This window comes from Seriola lalandi, unplaced genomic scaffold (assembly GCF_002814215.2).
Source record: "Seriola lalandi dorsalis isolate HSWRI2012SDOR001 ecotype SW California unplaced genomic scaffold, Sedor1 jcf7180002054544, whole genome shotgun sequence".
In the NCBI taxonomy this organism is placed as follows: domain Eukaryota; kingdom Metazoa; phylum Chordata; class Actinopteri; order Carangiformes; family Carangidae; genus Seriola; species Seriola lalandi.
In genome coordinates this window covers 2725775-2737950 of record NW_019525097.1, presented here as the reverse complement: position 1 = coordinate 2737950, position 12176 = coordinate 2725775, and the positions used below count along the sequence as shown (strand labels likewise).

Below are 12176 nucleotides of genomic sequence, written 5' to 3'. Positions count from 1 at the left end.
ACCCACCCATCCAACCAACCAACCCACCCACCCTGCTCCCCCAAACCCCGGACTCTAACCCACGGAAGCGGCTGGAAGTATTCTTAACCCCTCCTGCCCTGGAATGTCACCCTCCACTAAAGCCCCCTTTTATATAGCCTGTTCAAGGCGGGAATGCTGCGCCGTTATTCCACCGCGCTGTTCTGTGGTACGAACACGGAGTGGGCGGCTTGAACGAAGCTGTTTAGACCTTCAAAATAAATAAATAAAAAAACCAGGATGATCTGCGTTGAGAAAACAGGAAAAACACAGGATTGTTTATGTTTTGCTGATTTAAAAAGAACGTCACAAATCACCATTTATTGAATATGTTTGTTTACATCTTCATCATGCAGGTCGATACTGGACCTTTTTCTTTTTTTTTTTTATAATACATCCTCTGTTGAAAAAGTGAACTGCTCCTTTTTTAAAGCGTATTCAATTGAGACCTTTAAACATTTGCTTTTGCAATGAATATGAATACATAAATAATATCAGACTGTCATCGCATTTACATTCATCTGTCTGTCACTGAGGGCTGAGGAGTGTATGTAAGTCATGTAAGAGAAAGAAATAAAATGACAGCCAGTGAAAGAAGAAGAAGGGATTCTTCTCAGAGCAGGTAAAGGGATTAGAAGAGGGGAAATGATTTATGGTGTTTCTTTTTGGCGTCTGTGTTTAACAGGTGTAACTACGGCTGGCAGGGCCAATTCTGTGATGACTGTGTGCTTTATCCTGGATGCATTCACGGGACCTGCAACCTCCCCTGGCAGTGCAAGTGTGAGACGAACTGGGGTGGCCTGCTGTGCGATAAAGGTATGGAAAATTTTTTTATTTTTTTATTTTTTCTGTTTTGCAATTTCATCACCTCCCACACAAGTGGCTTGCACAGTCCTCCTCACTTCCATCCTGCACGTCCCCTCCAGCTACAGCTGCCTGTATTTGATGAGTCACAAGTAAGAAAGCTGCTCAGAGCAGAGATGCAAGAAAAATAACTTGAGAAGAGGCGATATATCACCGTGCAAAACGCTGTAGGAGCGTTGTTCTCTATTGTTTTGTGCCGTTTTAAAAAATGTGGAATGTAGTTTAACTTCAGGCGTCTTTAAACTCAAATCCATTTTCCACCACATTAAAGAGCAGCGGAGGCATATTCTGTTTTAAAGTCTCTAATTTGAGTCTGTCGCCCTCAGACATGTAAAGTAGTTAATTGACAAAACATTAATCGATTATCAATAAATTGTCATTTTTCAGCAAAAATCATAAAGATTTCCTCTTTTTTTCCCAATTTTCTCAATTGTGAAAATTTGCTGCTTTTTTTTTTTCTTTAGTGATATTAAACTGAGAACCTTTCTGGGTTTTTGACCAATGGTCTGACAAAGAAATCAATTTCAAGTAGTCACCAATCACAATGGATATTTTCCATAACATTTGACATTTTATAGACCTGGAGATGGTTTTAGGATATTTTGGATCTCAGCTTGATACAAAAATGGATCAAAAACACGCACACACACACACACACACACACATACAGTATTTAAATGTGTGTAAAAATTTGAAATTGAAAAGAAATGATTGATTTTATACATCAAAGATACTTAGGATTTATTAATATCGGTAAGAGTGTTTTGGCAGTTTTCATAAATTCAAAGAAACTGCCTCCACCTGAATCGTCTTCACTCCTCATTTTGACTCTGAGACGCAGAAGGAGAAGAACAGCAGCTGGATAGTTTTACTGCCGGTGTGATCCGAGCGGCAGCGGGGACACTCGATCCCCCCACATCCCTTCGTCACCAAGGGCTCTTCAGGGGATGAGAACGGGTCCTAAGATCCCGAGTGGAGACAGATCCCTGCTCATTTATTTACCAGCCTTTAGGGTGACCTGGCCTTTAGCCTGAGGGATGGTGTGCAGGGATCAAATAGGGTTTAGTTGAGCTTACTTTCTGTGTGGCATGGAAAAAAACCTGCAGGTAATGAAGAGGACGAGGTGTTTTGTAGAAATAACGGGATGAATTCCTCACAGCTGAATAAAAACTGAAAGTGAGACCGGTCTAAATGATGACCACCTGGCTGTATCCTGGAAATACCTCGACCACGACCATCTGCAGCAGATAGGTCGAGAAAACGCCCTCTGCTTCCTGTCAGGGCTGACAGCTGGTGTCCTATACTGAGTGAAGACTCCGACAAGCTTCCAGTGAACTCCCAACACCAACCGGATAAACGGTGAAAGGAGCAGAGAGCTGTCAATCAGGGTCGATCCAGTTAGCGAAATCTGAAGGCACATTTAAGGCTCCAAAGGTTTTTAAAGTGTAAGATGAGTTCATCTTTATTCCTTATCCACAGTGATGGCTCAAAAGATGATTAAACAGCAAAATAACAAGCTATCCGGGTAGAGTTAGGGTTAACAATATATTTTCTTTCTTCAGTCGTTTTATTTCACAGTCTGCAATTTGACAAGCTCCAACTTTGAGCACAAGTAGAACAGGTAGAATTTGTTTTCAGGACAGCACAGTAGCAAGGCTCAAATCACAGTGTCAGAAGTGTTTTATATATAGACAGATGCACATGGGCAGACATCAGTAACATACTGTGTTGCACAAATAACCACTGTATTAGTAGGAGGGCAGATCATGATGCATAGATGTAGGAGGGGGGGGGGTATATCCTCGAGTTTGGGGTCAGAGATCACAGTCCTGACACTTGATACACTGTGTTAGTATCTTAGCATCTCTCTCCTCGTCGCCTCCAGATCTGAATTACTGCGGACGCCACCAGCCTTGCGTTAACGGAGGAACCTGCATGAACACCGAGCCAGACGAATACCACTGCGCCTGTCCGCAGGGATACTCTGGCAAGACCTGCGAGATAGGTGAGAGAGAGCGCTCGCACTAGAACTAGCACTGCTGTCTTTTTTTCATCTCTTTCTTCTTTGTCCCTGTCAGCTTCTTTCCCTTTGTTCTACCAGGTTGAATTCATTAAGACAATGATTCATGTGGCGTCATGTGGCGCTTGCAGGAAAATGAATAGTAATAGTCCGTGTGTCTGATATGAAAATGTTGCCAGTATTACGACTAAAATATCAGAGTTTGCCATGAATAAAACATTTTTAGACTTCTACCTGAATAAACATTTTACTTTTCACTCACTCGCCTTCTTTCCATCAGCCGAACACGCCTGTGTGTCCAATCCCTGCGCCAACGGCGGTACGTGCCACGAGGTTCCCACAGGGTTCGAGTGCCAGTGTCCGCCAGGCTGGGAGGGTCTGACCTGCGCCAACAGTGAGTCACTGCACTGCTGTCAGTCATTATCCCCTCTTTGTTCATACACACTTCCATGCCTCTGTTCCTCGCTTTCCTTCTGGATGTACCTCAGTAATATTTACTGACTCTTGCGCTAAGCTTTCTCACCATCTGGTATGTACCATTGTGCACATGTCTGAGTTGAAGTGTGTGTGTGTTTTCTCAGATTTGGACGACTGTGCGTCCAGTCCATGTGCTCAGGGTGGAACCTGTATCGACCGGGAGGATGGCTTCGAGTGTGTGTGCCCCCCACAGTGGGAAGGAAAGACCTGCCAGATAGGTGAGTTTTCAGCCACATGAAAATCGTATTTTTGTTTTAGTATGTCTGTCGTTCATTTAAACAGGGAGGTGTGCACCTGCGGTCGGAGGATCGGAAAAAGATCCCAAGTGTTCAGTGTCATCTTACCAGCTCACATCTCAGTTTACGGGCAGCTATTGGCCTCCTGTCTTACCTGGCGATTGGTGTGTGTGGGGGTGTTGGGTTTCAGAGAGAGAGAACAGGTGTGTGAGTGAGCACAGCAGGACTCCCTGCGGAGTACCCCCCACCCCACCACCCCTCTGAATATTTGAGCAGCAGTGGTTTTCTTTGTTGTCACACTTCTGATGTCTTTAGACTTGGTGAGTGCAACTGTACCTTTTGTGCTCATTTCATCCATATCACACAGATTAATATATATATATATATATATATATATATATATATATATATATATATATATGTGTGTGTGTATCTGTGTGTGTGTATTTTTTTTTTTTTACATCAGCTGTTGTTTCTCTCAGGCTTTTTAGGATGAGTCATGTGACTTTATAGAGGCCGTTGTTGATGGGTATGGCAACAAAAGAATTATTTGATAAAAAGGATCACAAAGAAAATAATTTTCAGTTTGATGTGTTACTCTATATATACCAGTAGAAGATATATATTTTCATATTTGTCCAAGCTCCTCGAGGACCCACAGAAGACATTGTGCAACTGCTTCCATCAGGCTGAGCAAATAAACCAACTGTTAAGTGTAAAATTGGGGAAGTGCCATTTTAAAATGCAACTCATAGAAGTAAAAAAGACTTTCTTCTGTCACTTTTAACCAGTAAGGTTTTAGGGAGATGTGGTTTTTAATAGCATGTGCATCATAACATGGGCTCAACTTTTTTGTTTTTTTTCAGCTGCATTGGTACCATTTCTTTCATTGTGTTCATGAGGCTTTGAAGGCTGAATTTCTGGCCTCTATTCTTGCTCCCTGTACTTTCCTTGGTTTGTTTCAATTGATGGACTGGGTCTCCTTCTACCTCCTCCTCCTCCACAGATGCAAATGAGTGTGCAGAAAGCCCCTGTGAACATGCTTACTCTTGCAAAAATTTGATTGGCGGATATCACTGCATCTGTTTTCCGGGATGGTTTGGACAAAACTGTGACATCAGTCAGTATTTCCTCCTCAAAGTCACTTTCTTAAAATGTCTTTCCTCCCCGCTGGCGTCCTCTTCCTCCTGGCTCCTTTTTTTAACTGCCTCCCGCTCACTTCCTGGAAACACAGCATTAGGTGTATTTTAGCGTCACTTCCCCACATGTGGTAACCTTGTTCCTTTCTCGTCTTGGCAAACTGAAGCTCCAGCTCTGAAATCATGACTCAACTTGCATGCCCAGTTCCTCCCTCTGGATCCACTGCATGCCCAGTTACAATCTACAAGGTCTATCGGGCACTTTCTTGGCTTCACTAGTTATTTCTTTTCCAAACTTTGACTTAATATGTGCACATCCTACATCGTAAATTTCACCGAAATAATGGATGAGGTGAATTAATTCCTATATGGATAAAGTTTGTTTTTTTTTAATGTTCAATGTCTGTATCCTCTTCAGAGATCAATGGCTGCCATGGTCAGTGCCAGAATGGAGCAACATGCAAGGTATGGAGGATTTCATTTGCAACTTGTATATAATTGGGTGAATTTATGGGTGTTAGTTGCACTTTTGACTCTTCATTTTTCTGGTTTTCTACAGGAAGGCGAGAGGGGTTACCACTGCCAGTGTCCTCCGGGTTTCGTGGGCACCCACTGTGAGATCCAGAGGAATAAATGTGACAGCGGGCCGTGCCAGAACGGCGGCCAGTGCCACACAGTGTTGGACAGCTTCGTGTGTGAATGCCCACCGGAGTTTGGTGGACAGCTGTGTGAGGTGAGTGTCATGTTCCACTTGTCCCCAGCATTAAACAGTTGTTGATGCGGTGACAGTGTGTGAGCTGGCGGTGGCCATGGGATTAAAGTAGGGACGTGTTAGACATCTGAGCACCGCCTTGACTGGCAGGTCTTTACAGACAGCTGGGCAAGAACTTTTTACCTGTTCGTTACCTTTTGCATTGATACACATTTTCTTACTTTTTTCTGTGGGGTTTGCTCACATGAGGATTCAATGTGGGATTCACCAAACTCTCTTAACTAGCAAAGCGGTCCACAAATTGAGATCAGGCAGTCGTGGGCATGAACAAGAAGATAAAGAGAAGTAGGCGATGGTCCACTGTGCAGCAGAGCGAGCTCCCATGGACAGGGACACGCATGAAGTCCCCAAAGCAGCAAAGTCTTAATTCTACTGCCAATCACTGATCAGTATAAGTTGCCGTGGCAAAACATGCCAGTAACATTGCACAAGGTAAAGAAAGCCTTGTTGAACCTCTTGGCCGGCCATGGCGATGATAATATTGTGAAAAGAATATTAATACTAACTTGGCAGCCATTTGGATTTTGGAAAATATACACAAAGTGACTTGTAATGCCATGCTAATGCACAAACCGCATCTCCATTACAACACTGTGACCTGAGCCAACAGACTCCCCTGATGTGCCAAATCATTACTGTCATTGCCTAAACGTTGTGTAATACTGTATGTTCCCAACCCAATAAGACAAGTTCAGCTTTTATTGCAAACTTGTGTTGTGATTTAAATTTTTATTTCACACAGTCATTGCATATCAGTGTCCCTGCTGCAGCCTTTTTATATTTGAAGTGTGTGTTTGAAGCTAAAGTAGGTTAGCAGTGAGGAAACCGACACTCCGCTGCATCTCTTGGGCCCTGAATGGAGGACATTGCTGGTCAGGAGCCAATCCTGATTTAGTATCTCTACTATAAATATGAGCCTCTTTTGAATGAGGTGACGCTGGATTTCTGCCCGCATACTACAGACCTCTGATGCCTGCCGTGACACGGTGTACATTCCTGCCTTGCAGTGCCAAAAACCACCACGCCTCCGGCATCATATTTCTCTGATTAGATGTATAAAAGTTTGATTGTGTAATGGTGCTCTGCCCGTTCTCGATTTGATTCATGTCTTCAGGAGAAATAAGGGCAATTTTGATCCCAGAGGAAATGCTCAAGAAGGCGCCGCACAAAGAGCCACAGGATTTATTCTCTTAGTCGCCATCATGTAAGACCAATTTAAAAAAGATTTGATTTGTACTTTTGGATGGGAGAGTCAGTCGGCGGCTGATCTGGCGGCTGTCGACAAGTATTGGATGTAATGCCATCAAATTTGGTTCAGACATTCATGTCCCAATTTTATCCAATACTTGACGACCACATAACCTGCAAAGCTAAGGCCATTCCAACAAGACTCAGCTGTACTGTGTGCAAATTTTAGCATGCTAACACGCTAAAATAAAAATGGCCATAATGGTCATCCATTTTTATGTTTACTGAGCAACATTTAATCTTTCAATATGTTGAGAGAATAGCTTTCCTGGAGCTTTTGATTCATATCTCATGATCTTCAGCAGCTAATGTGAGCTGTCATGGCAGGTGTAGATGCTCACATTTTCATTTTAAAGAGACAGTTCCTGAGGACTACATGTCGAGTGGTCAAAGCGCCATTTGCATGATGAAGATTTAGTGGTAAAACCAAAAGCTCCAGAACAGCTGCTCAATGGACCTCATGGTGAGATCTCAACTACTGTTTCCAAGGTTAAGAATGAACCTCATCTTAGAAGCAGCTTTCAAAGTCTTTTTAAAAGCATAAAACAGAAAGCATAGTATCACAAAGATCTCCAATATTCACTGTGAACTCCTTTGTGAGGATCCGATTATTGATTTACACTTAATAATGCATTTGTTGGGGCGTCGTGTAGCGTAGTGGTCTAAGCAGGCGCCATGTGTAGAGGCTACAGTCCTCGCTGCAGTTGGCCCCGGTTCGAATCCCGCATCGGATGGCCTTTTGCTGCATGTCATTCCCCCTCTCTGCCTCCCTGTTTCCTGTCTCTCTCCACTATACTATCAAATAAAGGCATAAAAAGCCCAAAAAATATACTTAAAAAAAAAAAATAATGCATTTGTTTTGAATATCCTGCAATATCTGTTTTGTGAAAGACGTTAACGTCCTTTTTAATGGCACTAGCGATCATCAAAAGTGTTTTATTGCACAATTTATTTGTGGTTGACCACAACTACGACGTTGCCTTGTGGGTTTTCCACTACAACTAAATTCCCGACCCTTTTCTGCTGCAGGGAAAAATGTCTCTGCTGCACTGAACAGCGCAAACAGTTACATTAATGTGCTGAAGATTTATAGACACACTCGCCCTGAGACGGGATCCCCTGACCACACACATGCAAATGGTAAAGAAAAAAATGGATCTGGCCCTGACACTTAGGGTAAAATAAACTGTGTGTGACCACAGACTTCAGCACCCTGTTGCCCTACTCTAACTCCACCGTTCAGCACCTTAAATGGCAAAGGGGTGCAACCCAGAGTTTATGCCCAGTAGGCTTCTGTTTACATAAAGTGAGAGATTTTCACTCCAACCTCTATATTGCAGCAGGTAGAAATGGTAAAAGATGTCACTGTGGCCTCTCGTGCAGTTCTCTCCGTGTCACGCTGGTATGACAGATGATTTATCTTTATTATATTCACTGTGGCTCTGCATGATGTTGGACCAGAGTCAATATTTGCCCTCAGAATGTCTTATCGTTCTCTGGCCTGCTCAGTTTCTCTTTCCCTCTCCTCTGCCAGGCGTCTGTCTCAGAATAATCTTTCAAGATTAAGCAGGACAGAGATGTAAAACCAAAAGCGTGGATCCCCTTGATGAGCTTAGGGAACGTTTCTGAGGCTTACTTCGCTCGTGCACTTACCTTTCCATTTGTTCTGAGCAGCAGCGGCATTGGCTTGAGCCAAGCTAAGCCTCTCACCTACACAGACTTGAGCTCTCTTTTCTCCAATGCTCATTTGACTTCACTTGCTTAATTGTTTTACTAATCACCAAAGGACCATTTTGGTAAAGTGATGCTTGGTTAGTGCAGCAGTGGCCTACACAGTTCCTGCCTGCACCCTCTAGTTTATATCGGCTCTACTTGGTTTCTACAGATCCCTACCTGGTCCCCCTCAGACGCTTGTGACCCGAATCCTTGCGAGAACGAGGCCAAGTGTCACAGCATCTACCAGGACTTCTACTGCGCCTGTCCTGAAGGCTACGAAGGAAAAACCTGCGAGCGGCTCAAAGAGAACTGCCAAACCACCCCATGTCAAGGTGACCGGAGCCGTATGCAGTCTTACAGCATGGAGACCACTGTGGCATGTTGGAAGACAAGCAATGGGTTTCAACCATGTCTTAATTTCCTCACAGTTATTGACATCTGCACTGTCGCTGTGGCGACCAACGACTCGGCCGGAGTGCGGCACATCTCCTCCAATGTCTGTGGCCCGCGAGGACGCTGCATCAGCCAGCCAGTGGGAAACTTCACCTGCGTCTGCGACCCGGGTTTCAGTGGCATCTACTGTCACGAGAGTAAGTGGAGACTTTTTTTAATTAATTTTTTTATTTTTTTATTTTTTTGGTTAATTTATAGGTCATTTTTAAATCTTTAATAGATGGTTTTAAAAACATAATATTGTTGTAAGCAGTTTAAAGTGATAAACATATGAAAAAATGTAAAACCATTTATGTGAATGATATATAATTACAGACATGAACAAATAAGTTATTGTTGACAGATGGATAAATAAACACTAAACATTTCTTCATACTTGTTTACACCTGTATAATAATGTGTTATCTACCATTTATTAAGTTCTTATATATATTCTACATATAAACGGGGGTTTATATGTAGAATAGGGGGTAAAAAAATCTTCAAACTGAACACAATCCTGCAGAAAGTGTTCTATCCCTCTAATCTTGCCCCCTTTACTAATTCAGACATTAACGACTGCATCAACAACCCCTGTGGAAACGGAGGGACCTGCATCGACGGGGTGAACTCCTTTCAGTGCTTCTGTCCTGACGGCTGGGAGGGTCGACTGTGCGACCACAGTGAGTTTGATCGCCTCCTCCTTTGACCCTATCTTTGCTATCTAAACTAAAAAAGAAAAAAAAGTCATGTCTGCTGCTTTGCTCCGCTCTGTTTCTTTGCACTAAATAAAAGACTGTGCAGTAAAGATCCAATCGTGTAAATCTTCCCTCCCTGTCAGACGTCAACGAGTGCAGACACAACCCCTGTAAGAATGGCGGGCGCTGTGTCGACCTGGTGAACGACTTCTACTGCGAGTGCGCCGACAACTGGAAGGGCAAGACCTGCCATTCCCGTGAGTTATGTCGACTGTGTGTTAATGGGTGTGTTTATGTTCATATGTTGCAGCAGCACCCCCCCACCACCAACCCCAACTCCACCGTGCTATACATCTTTGTATGTTTTGACAACTGACGCATGGTGTTGGATCACAACAATCATCCTTTTTCTTCCTGATGCAAATAGTAGTCCGTCAAATGGGAAGAGTGTGTGTGGGTGTTTTTACCATATGTGACTTCGGTGTTGGCGTGTTTTCCCCCGCCAGGCGAGAGGCAGTGTGACGCAACCACCTGCAGTAATGGAGGCACCTGCTACGACCACGGGGACGCCTTCCGCTGTGCGTGTCCACCCGGGTGGGGAGGAAACACTTGCAACACAGGTGAATCTTCAGATTGACGTATATCAAAGTCGGAGGAAGCCAGTGATTGATGATGTCACTTACATACTTCAGATATTCAGTATCTTTTTAGATGAGAAAAGAGAAAAAAAGAAATCCCTAGCATTACAAACACTTAGTTTCATTTATTCAGCCAAGTATCGTCTTCATGTTCATGTCTTGTTCGGAGGAGAGGCCATGTTGTTTTTGCATTGCCCAGAATGGCATCAATAGCAGTGATAAATCAGTCCTGGTGGCGTCATTTTCAGTCGACACAAAGGCAGCGTTTACATAAACATTTTCCATGACAATCAAAGAAACATTTTGCTGATTTAAGGGTTGAGCTTTTTGTAAACTCGCCTGCAACAAACTCGTACAGCTCCTTCAAAACCCATCTATGCTTTTTACCATGTTTATTTTGCTATTTTTAAAATAAATTTAGCTAGGTAGCTAGCTCCGTAGAAAGAAGATCTGATTAGTCAGATGTTTCTCCAGCTGTCTGAAAGAACCACCAATGAGCTGGAACTATTTTAATCATGGAACCTGTTTAAATCAGACATGAGTGATGTTTTAGAGCCTGGGACCAGCCGTATTTAGGCTAATAGATGCTAAAGCTGCATTAAAAGCCAAAATAATACTAATGGCATTTTCAAGTACACTGTCCAGACAATATTTGGCTCTTAACTCATTTCAGATTAATTCAGGTCGGGGCTTTCCACTGGTACAATTATTGGTTTTCCCAATAAAACAGTTACTCATTCAAACATGTCTTGGGCATTATTCAAATGCATTAATCTTTCAGTCGAATTAATGCCACGTTGCGTGTTTTTCTGCAAAAAAATCACAACCAGAAACAAGATTGTCATATTTGATTTATGGTATAATCTGTTTCTTTAGATTTTTTTGACAGTCTGAGTGCACCTCTGTGATCTTTGGCTTATCCTCCCTCTCTTTCCACAGCCAAGAACAGCACATGCGCCTCCAGTCCTTGTTCCAACGGTGGAACCTGTGTGGGAGGAGGAGACGCCTTCACCTGCATCTGCAAAGAAGGCTGGGAAGGCCCCACCTGTGGCCAAAGTCAGTTTGTCTGCATCGCTTTGCACATAACCAACACAAAAATCCCAACGCTCTCATCTACGATGTACTTAATATACATTTTAAAGCCAACCAACCATTAGAAATAATTGTTTTGTGAATTATGTTCTGAAGTAAATAAATAAGAGCTTTAAATGTCAAAGTATCACAATTAACTAATGTAATGTAAGTTGCACCGTTGGGGCTGATTCCCCATGTAATGCAGTTAAGAGTAAAGTAAGTTATAAAGACCCCATATAAATGACATGAAGGCCATTACTTCCTGCTACTCAAATGGGATGCGGCTTTTCAAATTAAATGTATGCGCTTGATACAAATTGCAATATTATACAGATGCCACATGATTAAGCTATGTTAGAAAAGTCTTTTTGTTATACTTTAGAAATGCACAAATGTATATAACATCACAGCAGATCATTGGTGTGTGTGAATATCTGAGAATATGCAACATATATGATGAGCTACACAGAGGAAACAATAAAAAGCGACAGAGAACCCTTGCACAAGGTTTTAAGCCGAATAGAAACTATGTTGTCTTGGATTTTATGTACAGAATGGTGGGGGGAAAAAACTACGTAACATCACATAAATATGTTGCTGTCTCACGTCTTTTGCTTCTTCTCTTCAACAGATACAAACGACTGCAACCCTCATCCATGGTATGTATCGTTTCCTGCCCCCCTCATCTCCACACTTCACACAGACCTCAGGGGTGAAGGGCCGCTAAAAGCAGTGGAAGTTGTGCTTAAATCAAGCCTCAAAGGGGCATCTCTCAGTGGAGGGGGTTCGTATATTGAATAGGACAGAGAGAGGTGGGGAGAGAGGTTTTGGGGTGGGGGTGGGG

At 42.9% G+C, this 12176-nt stretch overlaps 1 protein-coding gene across 2 annotated transcripts in view; it reads left to right on the top strand.

Annotated features, from left to right (window-relative positions):
* The window catches only part of jag2b (jagged canonical Notch ligand 2b), a 47337-nt gene that overhangs the window by 28073 nt on the left and 7088 nt on the right, over positions 1–12176 (top strand). Inside the window, exons 6-19 of one of the 2 annotated variants that reach the window (XM_023415152.2) lie at positions 704–834; positions 2768–2887; positions 3183–3296; positions 3484–3597; positions 4622–4735; positions 5173–5219; positions 5314–5487; positions 8660–8822; positions 8919–9080; positions 9492–9605; positions 9764–9877; positions 10127–10240; positions 11198–11314; positions 11964–11991. In XM_023415152.2, coding sequence (XP_023270920.1) covers positions 704–834; positions 2768–2887; positions 3183–3296; positions 3484–3597; positions 4622–4735; positions 5173–5219; positions 5314–5487; positions 8660–8822; positions 8919–9080; positions 9492–9605; positions 9764–9877; positions 10127–10240; positions 11198–11314; positions 11964–11991 — 1626 coding nt within the window. The remainder of the gene's footprint in view (positions 1–703; positions 835–2767; positions 2888–3182; positions 3297–3483; positions 3598–4621; positions 4736–5172; positions 5220–5313; positions 5488–8659; positions 8823–8918; positions 9081–9491; positions 9606–9763; positions 9878–10126; positions 10241–11197; positions 11315–11963; positions 11992–12176) is intronic. The other variant, XM_023415153.2, reaches the window with a different exon arrangement.